The sequence below is a fragment of the Myxocyprinus asiaticus genome, chromosome 8 (genome assembly GCF_019703515.2).
Source record: "Myxocyprinus asiaticus isolate MX2 ecotype Aquarium Trade chromosome 8, UBuf_Myxa_2, whole genome shotgun sequence".
Taxonomy (NCBI): Eukaryota; Metazoa; Chordata; class Actinopteri; order Cypriniformes; family Catostomidae; genus Myxocyprinus; species Myxocyprinus asiaticus.
In genome coordinates this window covers 33,488,813-33,513,626 of record NC_059351.1, presented here as the reverse complement: position 1 = coordinate 33,513,626, position 24,814 = coordinate 33,488,813, and the positions used below count along the sequence as shown (strand labels likewise).

Sequence of the window (24,814 nt, the reverse complement as noted above, 5' to 3'; positions counted from 1 at the left end):
CCCCCATTGCGATCTTGCGAGTTCTGTGTGGGACGGCATGATTTGGGGCACCTCTCTCCCACTGAGCTCGGGGTGGCACGATTTAAGGCACCTTTCACCAATTGGGAGCCAGGGGCAGGATGGCACAATTCAGGGGTACCTTTCTCCCATCGCGATCTTGCGAGCTCTGTTCAGGGGCGATTGATCAGGAACCGTCATGCCGCCTCAGAGAGTGTTGCCGCCCTAGGTGCCTGCCTATATTGCTTATGCCAGGATCCGCTACTGATTGAGCTTGTATTTGCCAAACTTCAGCCAGCCCACTGTTATTGGTAACATTGATCAATATGTGATTTATGCTTAACAGAAACAAATGATTTGGGAATCAGTGTTTTACCTGAAAACTATGGCTGCCCTGATAAGCATACTCTGCTATGTAATACATGATCCCTGAACATAAAAACTGTCAGTAGCAAGATTTAAATTCAGTAGAATGATGCATGCAACAATCTTAGGATATCACTGGACACAGGTCACTCCTCATTACTATAAGAATAGTTCTTTTGTGAAAATTGTGCCATCATTAACTCACCCTCATGTTGTCCTAAGCTCTTCCATGGAACACATAAGTTGTTAGGCAGAATGCTAGCCTCAGTCAGCTTTCACTTCCATTGCATCTTTTTTTTTTCTCCATACAGTGAAAGTGAAGTAAAAGGCATTCTGTCTAAAATCTCCTTATGTTCCATGGAAACAGAAAAAAACTCTTAGGCATTGAGTAAGTCATGAGGTTGAGTAAATTACAGATTTTTATTGTGGATGAACAATCGTTCTGTATCACAGTATTAGTACAAAACAGGTGCCCTATACACTTACAGAATAATTACAAATTTACAGAAAAACAATTTCTCTTAAAATAGAAGGATTCATTAGACCAGCACATTTACATATACTTTTCAACATGATTGATAATATATTGATAATACTTCCAAGGTGATGAATCCAATGTAGTACAATGTTCTTTAAAAACAATTAGATAAATTTGGTTAATGTCCCTCATAGGAACATGCGGTCTTTGCTATGTGAAAAGCGTGTGTTCAGCTCCTGTGACTTCTTGAGCAGGACTTTTTTCTGAGCCTCATCAAAGCGATTGACCTGGAGATCTGTGTCTCTATCAAAGGGTCTTCTCTCCACAGGCTTATTGGCATCCTCCTCAGCTTTCCTCTTCATAATTTTAGTGTGCATACTAATGAGAGATTCTCCACGTTTGGACTCCTAATAAGACAAGGGCATTTTAAATTAATATTTTTTAGCTCAAGTACGACTTTAATCACAATTGCATTTAGCAAACTAAGGGTGTGATCCATTTGAAGGGACTATTGGAGTGAGGTACTATATTCAATTCTGATTTAAATGTACCCTAGATCTTAAAGGAATGTTTCAGGTTCAATATAAAGGTAAGCTCCTTCACCAGAATTTGTTGTATAATACTGTATCAGTTACCAAAGGAATAATCTTGACTCGTCCATCAGTTTTTGTTTTTTAAAACAAAAATCGTGATGACTATAACACTCTTAAAATAGAAGTAAAGGGTGACAGTGTTCCAGTGTCACAGAATGTGTCAGGAATGAGGACCCAAATGCAGAAATGAGTGAAAAATAAATGATTTTATTAAACAACAGAAAACAAACAAGCAAAACAAAACTCACAGGGGAGAAGAAACAAACAAAACAAAAACCAGAAAAAGATATAAACAGGAACCGACCAGAAACAGGAACACGATAGGAACAAACAAACCAACTCACAAAACAATCTGACAAATACAAGACGGAAGAGGGCACAATATATAGAGGCAAAGCACATGAGGAACAGGTGAAGGCAATTAACATGACAAAGACTAGACAGGGAGAATGATGAGGTAACGAAGAAGCAGGGTCAGGGAAGCACATGGCAGACAAACATAAAGCCATGCGCTAACACAAGAGACTACAACAGACACGAGTTCACATGGTGATAAAGGACCAAACAAAGCCATGTGCACTCACACAGAACACATGACTGACAGAAGAACACATGGCAAGAGCACCGAACCCGAAGGCATGCGCTCACAAAAGATGAGACATGGAGCACGAGTGTCCGGATTCCGACCTAGACCAGAAACCGAACTGGGCTGAATAATCAGGACCCGGACACCATGCTCCGAACTTGAAAATACAAACACAGAACCTGGGTATCAGGATCCTGTCACTACTATAAGAATGACCTACAAAATGACACCTGGCGTCCCAAAAAAGGGGGACATCAAAAAGAAAAGAAAACAGACAAAAACACAAACTAGGGTTGGGCTGGAGGCATGGACCAGGGTGAGACAGAAAGCACAGACCAGGGAAGGACCGGAGGAACAAGAAGTACCAACCAAGGGAGGGAGGATTGAGGAAACCAGGGGGATGGCTCCAAGTAAGGGGCAGGGTCGGGGGTCAGAGTGGGCAGCAGCCACCAAACAGAGGTCAGACTGGACAGTGGCCGCAAAACTGGGATCAGTCTGGGTGGCGGCCACTGGTGTGGGGTCAGATTGGGCGGTGTCCGCTGGTGTGGGGTCAGGCTGGGCGGCTACCGCTGATGAGGGTCCAGCTGTATGGCGGCCGCTGGACAGGTGTCAGTCTGGGTGGCGGCCGCAGAAAACTGGACTGACCGGTGGTGACCACGGGGGACTGGACAGGCTCGTCAATAGCCAAGGGGACAGGACAGACTCGTCGACGGCCACGGACAACTGGACATTAGTGGCCGCCCAGGGAACAGCAGCGGACTTGGACCCCTCGTGGCGGTCCGCATTTGACTCGGATGCAGGAACCCCTCTTCTCTTCCTCCTCCTCTTGTGGATGGAAAGAGCAGTGGGCTCCTCCAGCTCCTGGCGTTCCGCAGCGGGCTCCTCCGCCTCCTGGCGGTCCACAGCGGGCTTGGATGCAGCAGCCCGACTTCTCCTGCGAGTGATAGGATGAGCGGCCACCCCGTCCACTGCCGGTGAGTGAGTATTGTTGTCCTCGGGCTGGGATGAAGGAAGGAAGTCCTGAAATAAACTCATCCCACTTCATGGCTAACTTGATGGTAGCAGCAAGACTTCCCCCTTCACCCATCTCTGGGATACAAGAGCTACCGGGCTCATTCAGACCAGCCCTAAAGATTTGCATAAGGCTGGTTTGATTGTAACCCAGACCCAAGGACAGCACCAAAAACTCCAATGCATACCCCCTTACCGACCTATCCTCCTGCTGAAGATCAAAGAGCTTCCTGGACTGCATAGTTCTATGACGTGCGGGAGGATGTGAACAAAAAGAAAAACTAATTCCTGCTGGGTCCACGGTTGGTCAGATTGTTGTCACGGAATGTGTCAGGAATAAGGACCAAATGCAGGAATGAGTGAAAAATAAATGATTTTATTAAACAACAGAAAACAAACAAGCGAAGCAAAACAAAACTTTCATGGGGGAGAAGAAACAAACAAAACAAAAAACAGAAAAAGATATAAACAAGAACCGACTGGAAACAGGAACACGACAGGAACAAACAAACCAACTCACAAAACGATCTGACAAATACAAGAGGGAAGAGGGCAAAATATATAGAGGCAAAGCACATGAGTAACAGGAAGGCAATTAACATGACAAGGACTAGACAGGGAGAGTAATGAGGGTAATGAGGAGGCAGGGTCAGGGAAGCACATAGCAGACAAACACAAAGCCATGTGCTAACACAAGAGACTACAACAGACACGAGTGCACGTGGTGATGAAGGACCAAACAAAGCCATGTGCGCTCACACAAAACTGACAGAAGCGCGCATGGCAAGAGGAACGTACCCGAAGCCATGTGCTCACAAAAGACAAGACATGGAGCATGAGTGTCCGGATCCCGACCCAGAACAGAAACCGAACTAGGCTGAATAGTCAGAACCCAGACACCATGCTCTGAACATGAAAACACAGAACATGGGTATCAGGATCCTGTCACTGCTATAAGCATGACTGACAAAGTCAGTCCATAGCCCTTTTACACCGACATGGTCTGGGTGCGAGTTCCTGCGGAGGTGCGAATTCTCTAAATTTTCCACGCATTTCCACCACAGAAAAGGCCGCTCCGGGGCTGGTCTCTAGGCAGGAACCGATTATGTCAGGGTACGGAGGGTGGGATAATGTTGTCACCATGGTAAAGTTTTCCCAAACAACAACAGTATCTACCGTCTGCAGCAAGGAGTACTTCTTCGCTCTAAACAACAATAAACAACCCACAAAATTATCAGACATCAAAAGCGTTCAGGTAACACGACGAAATGAGTGCTCTACTTGGGATATGGTATTTACGAAGATCCAAGATAAACTAGAGAGAGATCGCAAAGGAAAAAAAAATATTCTACGAGAACGAAGATACAGCACGAAATGATGCACGCCGCCTTCCGATTTTGCAGATACCGATAACTAAGGTGGTGGGGAAAGGCCGATAACCGATTAATTGGCCGATAGTTTAAAAATGTATTTATGGTATGTCCTATTTATGGCACGCCGCCTTAAATCGGACAACTGACCAAATCATAAACAAATTGAAAAACACTTAAGGGAGTATACAGGGACCATAAGAAGGACATAAGTAAAAGCGACAGTGGATGGAGCAACAATGTTTTGGACTCGGACACTGACCAGCCTGTTAACTAACCGGGGCATTGAATTCAGCCAGTATTACTCGTGATAAACAGTGAATCGCCATGTCCTCTGCAGCTGATCTCAGTAAGTTGCTATATTTGCCAACTTTGTTAGCTTTTCTTACACTGTTGTCATCTTATTTTGTGCATTGTTTTGTTCTGTAAGGGGATTTTTGACCAGCTACTCACTAAGTTTGGAAGATCGCAGCTATCTGTTAAGTAAAATGGTGGGATTCTCAATCAATAATATTATATGCTATGGCAAAAATCTGCTACACCAATGTTAATAATGATTCCACTGTAACAGTTTACAGAACTTAGCAAGTTAAGCTATAGTTCATACAATATAATGTAATTACATTAACTGTCATCTTTAGTGTAGAAGTTGTCACTGACAATCTTGTTGAGCAATGTAATAACAATGGATTGCATTAATCTGTATATTTAAATATGCCTTCAAAAACAAGAGTAAAAGCTGTACACAAACACACTATGGCGTGCCATGTTTGCTTATGTTTGAGGTAGTCACGTGAAACTACCACATAGACAGTAACCCGTTACGTCACCGTTCGGCTCTCAAGTCAGCGGAAAAGCGAGACTGGTTTATGATAGGCTCCAGATTGCCCCGGCAGTGAACCAGCAGAGCACAGGCTTGGCATGAAAACCACCGCAATTTCGGTGGAAAAGGGGTTTTAAAAGCAAAAACGAAATGCTGACAATCTTGCTAAAGCACTTTTATGAATTATTTAATAAAACCTGCTTATTATTTGAGCTGTAAGGTTGTCTAAATAATCTGTGAAGTGGGAATCTTTGTCTAGGTAAATTAATTTCCATCATATCATGCAAAAGTTATCAGGTTTACCAGCATTACGTGGTTAAAACACTGGAGTTAAAAAACTGGATCTAACACAGACATTGTCAGTAAGCGATTCTGTCAAACAAGTCTCATGTCAACACATATAATGTTTTTATTGCATTTATGTAGCTCACCTTTTTAAACAGTGTGTGTAATGTTTATTGTCTGACCCTATGCACCTCAATTATGAGTGCCTTACTGTTATCACAATTTTTTTTTGAGAAGTACCATTTACATGGTAATCCACATAATGCCACGAAAAGCTTAACTTGTATCGAACCAGGAACATTTCTTTAAAATGATCACATTTAGAGAAAGAGTTGAAAAATGCAGTTTGCTGAACTTACATTATATTTTGAAACTTTTTCAGCCATCTCAAGCTCTTTCCGAGAGAGACGAGGGCCATCATCCTTGGCGGACTCCCCCTTTTCCTTAGCCTCTAGTCGCTCCTAAGAAAAAAAAAAACAAGAAGGCAATTTCAATCTCTAATCTTTAAACTCCCTATCTTACAAAACCCAATGTAAACAAAGTCATTTAAATCTAAATCCTTTGCAGAGAACACTAATAATTTCAGAAATAATATCAAAACATTCTAATGCTGGTAAGGCCTCCACCATCTGTAAAAATCACATAACATCACTGGAAAATAATTTGTCCAGGATGCTACGCATTACATCATCTACACATTTGACATTTGAACTCCATCACTGTTTTTGCCAACTAACCCTGGCTTTTTGCTCACGGTCAGCGGGAGTGTCAGTCCAGACTGTGCGGTCTTTGTTCTCCGGGCCTGATCTTTTCTTAAAAGTGCGTGCACCCAAGCCTACATGCTGCAGCTCAGGAGGCAACTCGGTCATCCAGCTCTCTCTGGTGAGCACTGCTGGGCCAGTCTAAAAAGAGATTGTTCAGTCTCATTGTTTTTCATTGCTGGTAAGGAGTCAATCACCCTCATAAAGAGCTTTCTGAAAGTTTTAAGTATACGTACTTGGCATTAGATAAACCTAATGAACAGGCATTAGGAGAGCGATATCTCTTTTGGTGAGTGGTGAACAAAACTAATATGCTACAATTAAATTAAATTAACATACAAGCTGCATGAATGACAACTCCTCAAAGTACATAAAACACATTTACATCCACTCCTGTAAGTTTGTCTTTCATCTTTTGAGCTCTTCTTTCAAAGTCCAATGCCACAGAGTCCTGGGCAATTCCTATTGCTGGCAAGGGTCCAATGACATTATCATCCTCCTCTTCACTGCTTGACAACTCTGGCTCATAACCTGGTGGCAGAGCTGGCCCTGAAAAACCTGTGGCATCATCTTTTTCTCCCTCTTCATCCTCATCTTGTTTTTTATAGCCTGGAGGGAGTGCAGGTCCTACAACAGGTAGCCTGAAAAAAACAAAACAAAACAAAAAAACAACAATGCATTTTTGTTTTTTTAAATATATTCAATCAAAGTTTACATTCTGATGTAAAAATTAGATTAAGCATGGCAGTGTGTGATACTACCACCACAAACACAATAAAAATGGCTTGTGATGAATAATTCTTTACCTTATGGGAGTTTTGAAATTATATCAATACATGCAGTTTATGCATACATCCATAGCACAATTCCTGTTACCGTTCAGGTGATCCCTTTTGCTTTTGATATCCTGAAGGTAGAGCTGGCCCTAAAAACCCTCTGGTGTTATCTTTTGCCCCATTTTCATCTTCACTTTCATCCTTTCTTCTAAATCCTGGAGGGAGTGCAGGTCCTAGTACAAGTGGCCTGGAAAAGCAAAAAGATTTATTTCATCAAGGTTTAGATTAGAGGTCAACCAATTTTGCTGATACCGATAACTAAGGTGGTGGGGGAAAGGCCGGTAACCGATCAATTGGCCGATAGTTTAAAAAATGTATTTATAGAATGTCAAAAAATTTCTTATTCTTTCCTTATTATGACAGGGACAGACAAAGAGTCCTAAATGAATAAAATCCCAGATGCAGATATTGTTCAACCAAAATCCCAAATCGTTTTTTTTTTATTTAATGCATAACGCAGGACCTTTAAGTATAAACAATCCGAAACACACTGAGGACTCTTATTTTGAAATGACTAAATGATGAAAAAACTATCGGCTACTATAGTCATAGATTTTTGCCAATAACGATAGTTCCAAAAAGCAACTATCTGCACCGATTAATGAGTAAAACCGATATATTGGTCTACCTCTAGTTTAGATTTGTATGCAGAAATTGCTTTAAATATGGCTATGGCCATATGGGATACTATAGCTGTTTACTATTAATTTGGACTTGTTTCTAAGAGCACTACACCTAAAACCATTTCAATGCATTTCATGCACCAACAGGAAAATGCCTGTTACCGTTCAGGTGATATGTCTTGCTTTTGATATCCTGGGGGGAGAGCTGGACCAAAGAAACCATCATCATCATCCTCCTCATCCTCCTCTTCAGTCTGCTTTCTATCCAACCCTTCAGCCACTAAGTCTCTGCTGCTGTTAAAGGAGCATAACAGCAGAAGTGAGCGCTTTTTCATCCAAGATAAATGAAGCCATATGGCAAACAGTATTACCAGTTATATGTTGTACATCATAAATTAGTTATTAAAACATTAATAAAGTGGCATCCCAAACATTTAATTAACTATGAATCCTTGAGAAACATTTGGTGCTTATTGAAATCATCAATAATCATACTTTGAAGAAGGACGGTTTCTAGATGATGAGTATTTGGCCCTCTTGAACACGAGCTCTTCTTTATCACTGTCCTCAAATGAGCTGGAGGAGTCTGCAGCTTTATACAGTGGAGGCAAAGCTGGACCTATGACTGGAGACAAGGCTAAGTATTTTTTATTTAGCCTTCTAGTCAAAACTCAGAGCAAGAATGGCCTAACTGTTTAAAAAAAAAAAAAAAAAAAAAAAAAAAGTAAAGTAAAGCAACATTTCACAGTTCTGTTATAATTATGCAAATACAGAATGAACAGAAATGTAATATTTAGCAGTTTACAAAGGAGCAAACAAACGTGAGTGTAAACACTAAACATACTTGCTTCTTCATCTGAATTATCACTATTTCTTTTTCCCATAGTCGGTGGCAAAGCGGGTCCAATTGTGTTTTGGTTCGACATCGACAAATTTTCATCCCATAAAAAATCAAACAGACATTTAGTCGTTCACAAGATGAAAAATATCCACGGCTTATTGAAACCATTCACTTATTTCCGGTCGCAAATTTTGGGTGAATTTCAAAATAAGAGTCCTCTCCAGGCGAACTCCAGTAGGTGGCAATACGTTTTCCATCACAAACCAACCGTTGTCTAGAGGAGACGCTCTTTAACGCAAACTTCACTTCACTTGTTGTCAGCCGTTGTTGTTGTTTCCATGGGCGGCGGGACGCTTAAAAACAACAGTTGGTGAGATAAAGAGGTGTTGTCCTGACGCTTGACCTACTGATGTACTACTTTCAGTAATATTGGACCAGCTTCGTGCGTCTATTTAAATCTGAATATTAATTCAGGAACGGAACCATGATTAAGTAAAAGTGCTGAGAAGATGCCTTCTGTTCTGCATTAGGTGATGGTCCCACATGATAAAGTTTTACTGGAGCTTTGTCATGTATATCTGTCAAGATGCCACCCAAGAAGCAGAAGGACCCCACAGCAAACATCTCCAGCTCCATCGAGTCTGAGGACTTAAGTCTGAAGACGACAGAACCCACAGAGGACATCTCGTCCTCGGATGAGAAAGATGGCGCACAGAAGTTCACAAAAGAGCTCCTGGAAAGAAAAGGGCTCCTCCACAACCTTTAAAAACTGAAGATAGAGCTGTCACAGAAAAATCTGCCCATAGACAACCTCAAAGTGGACCACTTGACTAAGGCAAGGGGTGATTTATTGCATAGAGCAGGGGTTTTCAAACTGGGGTCCCATGGGAGGCCACAGGGGGGTGCAAGGGGATAAGTGGAAAATTTCAGGGGTAAAAAGTTTGAAATGGGGAAAAGCAAAAAGGTAACATTTACACTCACGGAGCACTTTATTAGGAACACTGTGGCCCTAATAAAGTGCCCGACATTGTCTTCTGCTGTTGTAGCCCATCCGCCTCAAGGTTCAACATGTTGTACATTCTGAGATGCAGTTCTGCTCACTATAATCGTAGAGAGTGGTTATCTGAGTTACCGTAGCCTTTCTGTCAACTCGAACCAATCTGGCCATTCTCTGTTGACCTCTCTCATCAACAAGGCATTTCGATTGGCTGATTATATAATAGCATGAATAAGTAGGTGTACATGTGTACCTAATAAAGTGCTTGTTGAGTGTATACTGTTTAATTCTGCTTTAAGATTGGTTGGAAATTAAGATTGTGATTATTTTTGTCTATTGACAGCCCTAGTTTTTAATAGTAAGAAATAAAAACAAATCTGCATTTAGCTTTGTGAATGTTATTATTATTATTATTTTAAGTGTTCATCTCTATTTCTTAGCAATAAATACATAGTTTGTACTTTTGTATCTTTCTAGGAATTTCTTCTTGCCTTTGTCAACTGTAGCTTGCTCATTGGGGTTTGTAAAGCAATATTCTCTGTTAACCAATTTGGAACAAAATTTATTGTGAAAAGTGCTAGACAAATAAGCCTGAATTTAACTAAAAAATTTTTATGAATTTAACTGAAAATCTTTCAGTTAATATGACTAATAGAAGAAATGCTTTCAGCTTTAGTAAAACGATCATATAAAATCCAATTATTTCATTTAGCAAACAACATGTTGTCTTAATGATGCATAATATATTGTAAATGGGTTTTTATGCATTAAAATATAAAGGAAAGGGGATCCCTTGCATACGGATCATGATATTTGGGGGTCCTTGGCATCAAAAAGCTTGAAAACCCATGACATAGATAGTAAAAGTGTCTTTGCAATTTTGCTCAATTATATTAAAAAAGTACCAACAATTGAAAAGTATTTAAGTATATAAGTATAAAAAGTACTTCTTGATTATCTGTGGTTGTTAAAATGATTGTTTTGCACATTCAAGTATAGATAGAAGAGCTGGAAGAAAGGCTGAACGATGCTCTCCATCATAAACAGGTGCTAGCTCTGCGCCTGGACAGCCAGCTCAAACTGCAGCAGGATGAAAACAGGTCTGTTGTCATACAAATAGAAAGACAAAAGAACATTAGAGCATTCCAAACTGTGATGCAACAAATTGGACAAAGGTGCTCTCAGTAAATTTCCTCTCTTTAAAAAGCTCTACACATGAATATATGAATAGTATTTATGGCAAATATGTTAAACTTATGTACACTCACATGAGTTGAAGACTCCAGTCATATCAGTGGCCAATTAAAAGCAGTTTTATTCTACATGCCTCATGGGGGCTAACATGTTGAGATGAACACTTGTTGGACAGTTTGGACTGACTCTGAATTGGTCATTTCTACATTGCCATCGGTAACTGAAAAATTTGGCCTTGATTAGGCTGTGGTTAAAGACCACTGTCATGTTGAGCTAGTACATTAGATGCAGGATCATCACTTGCTGTATAAATCTCTTTAAATTTGGCTTCTGATTGTGTCAGTTATACAGGAAGTAGCAAGCCCTGAGGAAACAGGAGATGGACACCATTATGCTCAGACAGAAACAGCTGGAAGAGACAAACCATCAGCTGTGTGAACAAGCAGGAGACCTCCGCAGGAGTCTGAGGGACCTGGAGTTGTCTGAGGAGAAGTACGCCGAGCTGAAGGAACTCCCTGAGGACAAACTCTCCATCCCTGAATATGTGGTGTTGAGCACTGAATGAAGCTTAATTTGGAATTTGAGGTTTAGTCAGATATACTCATTAATGCTTTGGGTTCCTTATAGTAAAAGTCCTACCTTAACTAGTGGGCAGGAAGCCCAGGAAATTCTAAAGAACACCTGTACTACCAGTTAAACATTTGGACACGCCTACTCATTCTGTATTCTTAATATAAACTGCATTTTAGTATAATAGTTAAGTCAACAAAACTATGAAATTACAAAAAGGTAAGTACTTTTATGCAGTAACAAAAATGTTAAACAAATTAAAACTCTTTAAATTGAGCCACCTTTAGATTAAAGCTCTGCACACTCTGGGCGTTCTCTCAACCACATTTATGAGATATTGACCTGGGATGCTTTATAATTGTGTTGAAATAATTCCCATATATGCTGCTCACTTTGGCTGCTTTTCCTTCACAACCCATTCCAACTCTTCCATTAAATTATATATTTTTTAAAGAAATAAGTAGGCGCAGTTTATGTTTATGTATAAAACTAATTTCAAGCATTTAAGCATAAGCCTTTAGATAATGAGAAACAAATTCAGTTAAAGGAATATTCTGGTTCAGTACAAGTTGAACACAATCGACAGTATTTGTGGCATAATGGTGATTACTACAAAAAAAAAATGATTTCGGCATTAAGGTGTTATGGCAACGAAGTCGGCTGTGTTGTTTAAACGTGCTGTGAGATGCAGGCGAGGGAGACGAGCAGGCACGCTGGTCAAACTCCATTGGCGGGGCTTTCGACCAACGCTGCCGAGCGTTCATCTAGCGAATCTCCACTCTCTCCCTAACAAAACGGATGAACTACTTCTCCTCACCCGCACAAACAAGGACTTTTCAACCTCTGCTGCCTTGTACTTCACAGAAACCTGGCTGAGTGAAACCATTCTGGACAGCGCGTTACATCTGCCGGGCTTTCAGCTGTTCAGAGCGGATCACATCGCGGAGTTAACGGTAAAACGATAGGCGGTGGAACATGCTTTTACATCAATGAAAGTTGGTGTACAGATGTAACAGCGTTAAAGAAGATGTGCTATCCTAATTTGGAAGCGCTCTTTATTAACTATAAGCCGTTCTACTCGCCGCGTGAGTTTTCCTCGTTTATTCTGTTGAGTGAGTATATCGCGCCAAACGAGTGTTTGAATGGCGCGCTGCAACAGCTGGCTGATCAAATCACAGACACAGAACAACAATACCCGGACTCAGTTATTATTATTCTTGGGGATTTTAACAAAGCAAACCTCACACGTGAACTGCCCACATACAAACAGCACATTACATGCCCAACCAGAGACAGAAATATACACAACAATAAAGGATGCATATCACTCTGTTCCTAGAGCAGCTTTGGGACTATCTTATCACTGTCTAGTTCACCTTCTTCCAACCTACAGACAGAAATTAAAATCTGCTAAGCCTGTAGTAAGGACTGTAAAGAGATGGACCAACGAAGCAAAGCTGGAACTACAAGCCTGCTTTGACTGCACTGATTGGAGTGTTTCTGAGGCTGCAGCCACAGACCTGGACGAGCTCACAGATACTGTTACATCATTTATCAGTTTCTGTGAGGATATATGCATTCCTACTAGGATATATTTAACATTTAACAATGACAAACCATGGTTTACAGTGGAACTCAGGCAGCTTCGTCAGGCCAAAGAGGATGCTTACAGAGTTGGGGATAAAGTCTTGTACAATCAGGCCAGGAACGCACTGAATAAGTGAATCAGAATGGCTAAAAGAAGATACTCTGAGAAGCTGAAAAACAAGTTTTCAGCTAACGACCCTGCATCAGTGTGGAGTGGCATGAAACAACTTACGAATTACAGGACTCCTACCCCCAACCCTGTGGTGGATCAACAACTGGCTGACGACCTGAATGTGTTCTACTGCAGATTTGAAAGGCCCAATCTCACACCCCACACCCACTCTGACCTTCACTTCACACAAACACCAACACCTCCTGCAGCCCCCCTCCTCCCCCCTCCTGCTACTCAACCTGCACTTAAGATCTGTGAAGATGATGTGAGCCGCAACATTCGAAAACAAAGGATAAGGAAAGCACAGGGTCCAGATGGCGTTTCACCTGTATGTCTTAGGGTGCTTTCACACTGGCAGTTTAGTTCGAAACACAGCATGGTTCACATTAAAAATTGGTAATGTGAAAGCTGTCATGCGGACCGGGGAGTGCACCGCGGTACCGAACCTGAGACTACCTGTAGGAGGTGGTCTGGGTTCGGTTGCAATGGAACTGTAGCGTGATTCGCATGAATGTGAAAGCAACTCGGACTTGGGTGCGCACTTGTTCAGGAAGTAAAGTAACCTGCGCATGCGTTTTAGCCGATGATGACATCTATCTATCTATCTATACACCTTATAAATACTATATATATATATATATATATATATATATATATATATATATATATATATACTATTATAAGTTTTAAATATAGGGTATAATAGGAGATGACAGTGGCGATAACTTCACTTTGGACACGAGCGTGAGTAAGCGTGCAGTGTAAACAGTTGTCGTTCACTCTGCTGTGCATAATGGCACCAAAATAACAAAAAAACAAAAAGTATGATGAGTTGCATTGTGTTCTCCATGCGTGTTTGTGATCAAATGGACTGGGGTTCGATAAAATCAAGTGAGTGTGAAACCAGACCAGAGCTGCGGGGGGGAACCGGGAACAATCGCACTCGGAATCGGACCGCAACAAATGTGCCCAGTGTGAAAGCCCCCTTAGTTCCTGTGCTAACCAGCTGGCCCTCATCTTCACACAGATCTTCAATAGATCACTGGAGCAGTGTGAAGTCCCATGCTGCTTCAAACATTCCACAATCATCCCCATCCCAAAGAAACCAAAAATCACAGGACTTAATCAGACCTGTCACCCTAACGTCTGTGGTCATGAAGTTATTTGAGAGACTGGTGTTGGCCCACCTAAAGGACATCACTGGACCCTTTCTAGATCCCCTTCAATTTGCTTATCGAGCAAACAGGTCTGTGGATGATGCAGTCAACACGGGATTGCATCATATCCTGCAACATCTGGATAGACCAGGGACATATGCAAGGATCCTTTTTGTGGACTTCAGTTCGGCTTTCAACACCATCATCCTGGCTATTCTCCGGACTAAATTACTCCAACTCTCTGTTCCCACGTCTATCTGTCAGTGGATTAACAGCTTTCTGACAGACAGGCAGCAGCTTGTGAGACAGGGGAAATTCACTTCCAGCACCTGTACAATCAGCACTGGTGCCCCCCAGGGATGTGTGCTCTCCTCACTACTCTTCTCCCTCTACACCAACGACTGCATACTGTCATCGGCCTCATCCGAGATGACGATGAGTCTGCATACAGAAGGGAAGTTAAACAGCTGGCTGTCTGGTGCAGTCAAAACAACCTTGAGCTGAACACGCTCAAAACGGTGGAAATGATTGTGGACTTTAGGAGGAACCCCCCAACACTGTCCCCCCTCACCATTCTAAACAGCACTTTGGCAGCAGTGGAGTCATTCAGGTTCCTGGGCACTACCATCTCACAGGACCTGAAGTGGGAGACCCACATTGACCCCATTTAATTGCTACGTCAGCTCACCTATTTAAATAGTATAGACCTTGCTTTCATGTGTATCTAAGTTTAATAAAATCTGCTAATGTTTAATCCTTTAAAGCTGTGATTGTGCACGCGTGTGTGTGGGTGTAGAAAGATGAATGGATGGATGGACGGATAGATAGATTAGACAGATGGATATTGTAGATTGATGGATGGATCTATATTTATCTATATTTTATAGATACTGTATATAAAAATAATAGCAGTTCCATTGAGTCTTCAGGGAGAGAAATGGGTATGAAATTAGAGATGCTGGACCTCACACACACTGCCATGACTAAAGAGAGGAATCACCTAACTAATAAGGTAAGATGGACTGAACTCAGATTAGTCAATATATCGGTCAAATACATTTTTGTTTATTTTGAATAAAGCATTTTGAAAAGTGATGAGAATTCTTTTTTTTTTTTACTCCCCTTTTCTCTCCAATTTGGAATGCTCAATTCCCAATGCGCTCTAAGTCCTCGTAGTGGCGTAGTGACTCGCCTCAATCCGGGTGGCGGAGGATGAATTATTAGTTGCCTCCACGTCTGAGACCGTCAATCCGCGCATCTCATCACGTGGCATGTTGAGCACGTTACTGCGGAGACGTAGCACGTGTGGAGGCCTACGCTATTCTCTGCGGCATCCACGCACAACTCGCCATGAGCCCCACTGAAAGCGAGAACCACACATTATAGTGACCACGAGGAGGTTACACCATGTGACTTTACCCTCCCAAGCAACCGGGCCAATTTGATTGCTTAGGAGACCTGGCTGGAGTCACTCAGCACACCCTGGATTCGAACTCGTGACTCCAGGGGTGGTAGTCAGCGTCAATACTCGCTGAGCTACCATCTGTTTTTTGTTTTGTTTTTTATATTACAAAAAAATGGAGCTATGGTTATGAATTTGTTTGTATTATTTATGTGAATGGGGAAGGAAATGGGCCAGAGGAGTGAAATAATTTCTCAGCCGCAGTATAGTGCAGCGGTTTTCAAATTTCTTAATTCCATAGACCACCAAATGTGATTGTTTCCCTTCCTAAAATATAAAGGCTGTTACAATATACATTTTTATGCAAACCGATACTCTCTGAGGAAAAATAGTGATATTAAGACTTAAAGCTAGGGTGTGTAATCCAGAGAGGCTAGCAGTTCGCAAGCTAGCTTTGAAAGCATAGAGCCTGCCCTCGCTTCAGAGGTGTCTCCAAAGCCACACCTCCTCTATCACACATGAACACACACACACACAGAGCAGAGTTAATTCTGTTTTTAGCACACTCTTGATCCAGACATTTTTTCGTTGTTGAAGTTTCTAACACGGTCTTTCTTTTCTTGTTTCCTTTTACTGGTGGTTCAGGAGGAACATAAGGTAGCTGCGGTTCGCCTTCCTGCAAATATAGATTGACAGACAGGAAGGACATCCTGTCATTCCATTCGGACCGAATGCAATGATTGGTCGATCATTTTTTAGTCCTGTCCCTTCCACAGAAGATAGATATATATTATTATTTTTTATTTTTTTTTATTTTTTACATTTAGACCACTTAAATTATTGATTGCTATCAGGATGTGAAGAGACTTTGAACCAGTATAACAAAAATGTTTCTGGAAAAGATTGCACACCCTAGCTTTAAGGCTGATTTCTACTTTTGCGCCGAAACTACAGCGTAGCCTGATGTGCACCTATTCAAAAATGTAACTGCACGTTGCGTTGACGCAGACCACAGCAGCAGTGATTGGTCCACTTTAACCAAAGACCACCCCCCAGGATGATAACATGGATGTCTGAGGGAGCATCACATTTTATCCAAGATTAATATCCAAGATTATTTTAATATCTATGGATCACATTGTATTTTGGACTTGTGATCATTAAAACAGTTGTCTCAATCTGGAGCATCTGCTGTTTTTTGTTTTTTTATGCATGAAGTTACAAGCGAAACACAGCAAACGATATTTGTTTATTGCTTAAAACTTTAAAAGCTTTTTTCTCTGGGTCTTTACTTCATATTAATGGATATATGAGTGAAGGAATATGTTTTTTATTCTACTCAAGATCTTTCCGATCAGCACAATGATTTTACCATATATTTGACTGTATGTGTTTAGTAAATAATCATATTGCATAAATTAAAAAGCAGATGGTAAGAGTTTGTTATAATGCCTATATTCATTGTAAAGTCTATAAAATGACACATTTTGTGTTATTCAGGTGAGTAGTTACTAATTCATTTGACGTTTTTCAGCACAGAATGTCAAAACTATGCCAAAATATTTATGTATTATTATTTAAGCGACACGAGCAAGCATACTGTAATTCCCTCATTTATTTTTTGCCTGTAATACAGGCAACATGCATAGGTGCGGGAACAAATTTTTTGCAAAGGGTGCTGCAGTTTAGGCGGACGATTATGCAATCGCATGGAGGGCATTAGAGAACCACTTGTCTCCTTGGGGATTACACAAAACGCAATGCAACGTTTTCATTGAATAAGCCAGCCAATGCATTAGTTACATTCTACCACATTCAAAACTGTTGTCGTGTCAGTGTGAAGTGAGATTAACCGTAAAACACAATATAATTGTTCAGACAAAATAGCTATTAAAATGAACCCATATGCCAAAATGTTAAGCTATTAAGAAATGCCCTACCTGTTACTTGAAGACCCCAATGTGGCCTTGCGCTCAGGGGTGTTGCTAATAAATGTCTTCATGAGATTTTCAATATCCAAGGTGTCAATGATCATGACGAAACAGGAGAACACTAAAGTTCTAACTTTTTTGTTGTTGTTGTAAATTATTATCATTTCAAAGAATGAGCTTACACATTAGTAAAGCACACAATTTTTCTGGAATTTTTTTATTTTTATTTTTTATTCATATAAACTGTAATATTACACTACACTATTTATTATTAAACAACAGCACTGATACAATAACACAGTTTAATCGTAATTTATTGTCAAATTACTGTTTCATTGTTAACAATCACTTTTTTGCTTTTGTACAAATAAAAGGAAAAAAGGGAGAACGTTCACTAGTATTCACTGAAAGTTCACTAGTATGCTTCACCACCACAAGGGCTCTCTTCAGTTTGTCAGAGCCCTGCCCACAAGCATGACAAAGCTCTCCGAAACAGGATGCGATCTTTATTAACATAAATGACAGATATACTGAAAGCGAAAACTGTATTTATATATACTGCATAAATGCAATGAAATATATGAAATCTCACTGATACTGTTATCCAGTCTTGCTCAACCTCCCACCACGCCTTTGGCAACATGTATAATAAAAAATATGTACCTACATTTCAACATGTTCACATACTTTGAACTCATTTTTGATGCTACAATAACTTAATACATACTTTGAATCCAGAAATGACATGCGTGCATTGTTTTTGTTTAATTATGAAACATACAGTTAGAATTTTGGCTGTGTACACACAGAACGACACAGACTCACTAACACAGAACTATAAATGCAAACCAACTTGTTGGCCACTACGCAGAGCCTAAATCACAGAAGTATAAATCAACCTTAAGATTAAGATGATTTTTTTGTTGTTGTTGTGCTGAAGCCAAAACAGATTATTAAAATGTCATGTGGCAAGTAATTAAAGTACTTAATATTTTATTTTTATTTTTTACTAAATTAATAAATAAGAAAATAAGTTTGGTTGTGTACACAGACAAGCACCTGCAGAGTATAAATAAGAAAATAAAATGTGATTATTAGTGTGTTTTTTTTTTTCATATTATATTATACAGTATTTATGTATTAATATTTGTCTAGAATTTTTTGCAGTAATTATTGTTCCAAAGCAGCTTTACAGGAATATATCCATTCAGCCAGTGAGCAAGCTAAGAACAACAGTGTTGATGAAAAAATCCCTAGAAAGATAATATATACATACAACGTGTACAAATACATATGTATATGTTCATACCTATTTATGAACATATATATGTTGCAAGGAACTAGAAATTAACAATACATTTGCAGATAAGTTTTTACATGTTTAATATTATACATTTTGGAAAACATTTCTCTAAATTGTTCTGTGGACCTACTATCACCCCCTTGCCCCCTGAACCCAGTTTGAAAACCCCTGGTGTAGTGTGCAGTGTTCTTTTGCCAAAAATAAATGGATTTTATTTACAGACATCTTGTGGATCACTGACTCTGAATTAAATTGAATTAAGCCCCCTTATTTAGAAGTGCATTTCTGATGCTTCAACAAATTTGTATTATATATAACAGGACTCCATAGTAAGGTTTTTTTCTACTGGCCCAGTTGGGCCATTATTTTAGTTTTTACTTTCCCTGACAATTTTCATTGGCCAATCACAATTCCCAAAGTTTGCAAGGCCAAAAAAAAAAAAAAATAAAAAAAAAAACAACAATCTTTTACAAGATCAATGAATGTACAGTTACCATTTGCCACTGACAGACCCATATCGGTCAACCATTACTCAAGATCTTAGGGACTTGTGTTTCCTGGCACTCTATTTTGTCTATTGCTCGACTGTTTTTCAATTGACAGTATCTGGAGAGCAAGTTGTCTGCTAGTAGATTTTGGAACAAGCACGCATTTGTTATTTGGTCAAGCGAGCACATATGTCAACTATAGGATGAAAATCAGCCTATAAATCTGTCTGTCACAAATTTTCTCTTTTACTTGCTTCATCTTTCTTTCCACACTCTTCTCTTCATATTCAGGTAGCCACTCTTCAGCAGTCAGTAACATTGATGCAGAAGGATAAGGAATATCTAAACAGGCAGAACATGGAGCATAATGTGTGTTGTGCTCATCAAGAAAACCGTCTGGACAGATTGCAGACCCAGCTTGAGGATACCAAAAAGGCCAGAGAAGATGCCTATGAAAAATATGTGGCATTTAGGTGTGTGTATGATAAATACAGAGCCTGTCCAAACCCCTTAACATACATACTCCATTCAGACTTTATTTTGTAGATGCCTTAGGTGTGCTACCTATTTTTATTTATTTGTTTATTTTTATTTTTTAAACTAAGAAATTTTAGATGAAAATGTGAAAATCCAAATCCATTGACTTATATTTGATGTAATGTTCAACATTAACAAGGATGTCATCATAATATTTGCATATGATTTCCAATTAGTCTTCTTTCGTACATTCCTTTGCATACTGAATTGTGATTGACCTTCTCCTTGCATCCATTTAATCATCTAAACTGGCCTGCAGCAGTAACTACACCAACACTGAAACTGTTACTAAAATTTTCACAATCCATTTCTCTAAATCGGAGCATAGTTGAGCCAGTACTGTCTGTCAAAAGACAGATCATAGTCTAAGAGCCCTGATTTATGACATGACTCAATTTTGAATTGTAGCTGTAGTTTGTAGTTAATGGGTTTTGTCAGCGCATGGCTGTATGGCCAATAATGGTAAAGAGGTTGAGCCAATACCTAAAAACATAAGCTTACTGAACACTTAGTGAAATAGTGAAAACACTATTCTTTTTCTGTCTTGCAAGCACTGGTATTTCCTCTGGAAATGCAAATCAAGCTTTTCTCAGTTGTCCATTTTTGTGGATAATATGTCATTGGCCTTTAATAATATGATGGTCACAGATGAACAATGTCAAACGTCTTTGATCTCGTAAATCTAGCATTTATGGGACGTTAAACTAGGATTATGTAACCATACGAGAACCTCAGTATACTTGTATTTCCAATAGATATCCAAGATCTAATAAAACTCTTAAATCTTGAAATCATTACAGTGTAACACTATGTAACAAATGCATCCCTCCACCAGAGATCACTATAAGACAGAGTATGAAAACAAACTGTGTGATGAACTGTAGCGCATGCGCCTTAAAACCAGTCATGAGATTGAAAGCCTGCAGAGGGCATCTAAAGAGATGTATGAGAGAGTACAGGTGAGTTCATGCCTTCATCTGACCAATTAAAGTGGGGGATGATCAAATTCTTTCCATCCTTGAAAACAGAGACTTGTTACTGCTTGTCCAATACTTTATTTTCTTTATTTTAAAATTGTCATCCAGCTACAGAAACTAAAGTAATGTTTCGGTTTTAATACAATTTAAGCTCAGTCAATAGTACTTGTGGCATAATACTGATTACCACAAAAAATTAATTTGGACTTGCTCCTCATTTTCTTTAAAAAAAAAAAAAAAAAAAATAAAAAGCAAAAATCCGGGTTACAAGTGAGGCACTTACGATAGAACTCAATGAGGCCAGTCCATGAACGTACTTACAGTTTCAGAATTATAGCCACAAGACATAAACGATATGTGTGTTAACATGATTTTAATGTGATAAAAGTGCTTACTAACATTTTCTGTGTAAAGTTATATACCATATTACAACATCGTTGCCATGATTTAATGTAAGCAAAACCTAAAATGACTGTAAAAATGATAATTTACATTTACATTTATTCATTTGGCAGACGCTTTTATCCAAAGCAACTTACAAAAGAGGAAAACATAAGCGAATCATCTTAAGGAGACAGTGGTATGAAAAGTGCCGTTAAACAACTTCACAGCTCAAATAACACACCAGTTTTAACAAAGAATTAATGTATACTTTTATACAATTATAAGCTTCACATTTCTGCTTTTAAACTCTCCAAAAATTGGCCACATTCACTTCCATCGTATGTGCCTCACTGTAACCTCGATTTTTATTTTTATTTTTATTTTTTCAAGAAAATGAGGGACGAGTCAAAATTAATTGCTGATTCTTGAACTTAACTTGTTTTGAACCTGGAATATTCCTTTAAGAACATTTAAATCAATGCAGTTATTTTGATTTAAATTAGTAAAGTATACTACCAAAGTCTTTCTAGCAAGTCAGTCCACTGTCGGCCATCTTTAGAACACTCCTTGGAGGGTATTTCCAGTAGTGACAGTGCAGCTCCTATCTACTTGAATGGCGGAACACTGAAATCTCAAAAACGGTTGGTCAAGATTACGATCAAAGAATATATTTTAAATCAGCAGTAAAATCATACAACAAAGGTACCATTAATTGTGCTTCTTTACCTCAGATTACACTGAAAAACGCAATTTTCCCGGCTTGTTTAGCTAATGGGCATGCACATTCTTGAGTTGATTGACAGGTGATGTCTGTATCTAAAAGGTGATTGGCTCTTTTACCTGTAAGGCGGGACTTCCTTTCTACATTGATCATCCATTGACCGTTGGGCATTCCAATTTCTCCCATTCATTTTAATAGAAGTGGCCTGTCTCTGCTAAGTAGTCTCTGATATTACTCAGAATCAAATGACAATGAAATACTGAAATAAAACCCAGTTTGTTATACGTAATAATAACAAAGAATGACCATTCATAATCTGCATTCTTAGTGTCAAATAACAAGACTGCAAATGACACTTCCACCAGGACTTCTGTAATGCAGTAACCTAAACCTGTGCTGCATAATGTACAGTATTGTTTTAGCAAAATACAAACCCAAATGTGTATGTGTTTGCTATTCTAACAGAAATCTTTTTGAAACCCGAGATAATGCTGTCATTGGAAAAGACAAAGCTTTGAATGCAGAAAGAGATGCCCAAGCCAAATATGATCAACTCCTGGAGCAGTGAGTTCTTAAACACCCCAAGAGCATACAGTATACATCATAATCTCTGGCTGTCCTGATCTTTTCTCTACCATTCATTCAGTGTTTGAAAAGTACTGAGTAAATGCATTTGCAGAAATTTTTCACAACTGTGTCATTGTTCAGTAGAAATAAGCGTGACAGCTTACTGTGCTTAAATCATACTGTACAATATTCATAAAGTTGTAAATCTATACAGGTTTCGAAGACATCAACTGTATGTCTTACTTAGTTGTCTTACATATTAAGCTCAAATAGGAGAAAGTATTTGAGCATTGAAAAAGTTACTGCAATAAAAAATGTAATAAAATAAACATATGTTTATGTTAATAAGCACATAGCACATTAGATGTGGCACACACTTTTCTAGTCTTTGCATGTACTTTTTAGATCACTGAAAATGACCTTCCTTTAGAACTTGTGTTTGTTTTTTGAGCCTTACATTTCAAGCTTGACTGGATTCCTCCAAGACCTAATCAAGTAGTCTTTGAATGAACTGATGACTGACATGACCTTATATTGTCACTGTAAGTAAAAGTGGGTGTAGTGGTGTTTAGCTGTTACTTTGATATTTGTGTACAACAGTGGTGGGCTGTGCATTAAAGGTCTAGGCCTTCAGTGTGATTCATGCCATTAAGAAAACACAGTTTCACAATGAATAAGACACCCTATGCCTTTGGGCATCATACATTATGTCGCAGCTATCTAGTAATACCAATTGACATTTTTAAAACACGTCCATGCACGAAAGCCAGAACTTGAAATGACACTTAATACTCAAGCAAGCCTAATTTTAACTGCAGCATGACTGTTTTGTGAAATGAGCGTCTCCCGAACAGACATTAAAAAATCATAATTTTTCATATGAATCTACCAAGGAGGTCTATAATACCTGGAAAAATCTATCTAATAATATTTGCGATTTAAATGTTGCTTGCAATACATTTTTGTTTCGTCAGGGTACACGGTTATGCTGCGTTCCATTCAGTTTGGATGTGGGATATTCCTCTTGATATCTCCAACCATAAATGCATTCCGTTCCCCGATATTCGGAACTGCAACACTCCCGTTAGCTTAGCAGGGGTTTGACTCTCATTAGAGATTTCTCCTAGCAACTCAGCTGATAAACAATGTTGCAGCGCTAGCATTTGTGCTTCAGGTGTACGATTATCAAAAGAGATTATAATGTTTTATACACCTGTTTCTGAAGGCGTTTGTTAAACAAGCTTTAATATCATGTAATGTGTAAACAAACTCATTTATCGATATTACTTAATAAAGTGAATGTTTATCACTTAGTTTGTATATCTCCCTGAGTGTCGACATGTTTGTGTGACAACATGCACCTGCATCTCGGTGAAATCGGAGTTGAGAATTTCTGCACGAGCCTACAAGGTGTAATTCTGACCTCAAGATGCATTCCTTTGAACTTTTCCTAGTAGGAAGTTGTAAAATCCGACTTTCCGAGTTGAATGGAATGCACCACTTCTTTTCAAAACTTGATCTGACACTGAATGCTCCAGCAGCCTAATTTACACTTAGAAAACTCCTGATGTTGCTATAACAATGCTAAAAGCACTTACCAATTTGCTTGAAGTGAAAATCAGTTCTCCTTTCATGATTAATAAATTAAGCAATCACACAGTCATGCAGAACATCTCAGGTTTGTAAATCCATAAGGATCTTTCTCAATGGCGATAGCGGCAGTAATGACAGTCAACTCGTCAGCAAGATCTCGCGCTCTTTGCTTTCAAATTACGTTACTTAAAGCATGATTGCATCACTCAAGGCCAGCTAGAAGGCCTCGACCAGGACATATCCTAAAGATCACACCCACCAAGAACAAATAAATCAATCTGATTGGCTGATGAATCTGACAATCTGACTTTAGTTGCCCATTCTTTTGCACTGTTGAGGGATTCTGTAGAAATTCTGAAGGCCTGACGGGATGGAGCTCAAACTCACGCGCTGCTTCAGCTAATGAGCTTGGCTTTGGGCATGTGATTTGTGAAAAAGTTGTCTCGCTTCGCTTGTAAGCATCAAGGAATAAATTCTGACTGGTTAAACTTTTAGTTTTTCTCTATTTGTTTGTAGATTAATTAAGAATGGAAAGTGATTACAAATACATAGGCAAAAAGGTGATTGAGAATGAAAGGATGAAAAATATTTATTTATTTGGCATATTAGGCCAGCAGAGAAGGCTTTGCTGGCCCTGAGAATTCGCCACTGTGTACAGTAATAA

The 24,814-nt window shown here is 39.3% G+C and overlaps 1 protein-coding gene and 1 pseudogene across 4 annotated transcripts; one reads left to right on the top strand and one right to left on the bottom strand.

The window, feature by feature from the left end:
- Positions 1 to 764: 764 nt before the first annotated feature.
- LOC127444841 (GPALPP motifs-containing protein 1-like) lies at positions 765 to 8,770 on the bottom strand. Of its 4 annotated transcripts, none has more exons than XM_051704413.1 (8): positions 8,574 to 8,770; positions 8,225 to 8,366; positions 7,892 to 8,023; positions 7,147 to 7,293; positions 6,656 to 6,911; positions 6,247 to 6,411; positions 5,869 to 5,970; positions 765 to 1,248 (listed from the first exon to the last, which is right to left on the bottom strand). In XM_051704413.1, exons 1-8 carry the CDS (start codon positions 8,653 to 8,655, stop codon positions 1,030 to 1,032), a joined length of 1,245 nt encoding a protein of 414 aa, XP_051560373.1. In that variant the 5' UTR covers positions 8,656 to 8,770; the 3' UTR covers positions 765 to 1,029. The 4 variants fall into 4 exon arrangements, with proteins under 4 accessions (XP_051560373.1, XP_051560374.1, XP_051560375.1 ...); XM_051704414.1 differs by having other exon boundaries at positions 7,892 to 8,020; XM_051704415.1 differs by having other exon boundaries at positions 8,225 to 8,354; positions 8,574 to 8,769.
- Positions 8,771 to 8,902: 132 nt separating this feature from the next.
- Positions 8,903 to 24,814, top strand: part of LOC127444757 (progesterone-induced-blocking factor 1-like) — a 59,594-nt pseudogene continuing 43,682 nt past the window's right edge.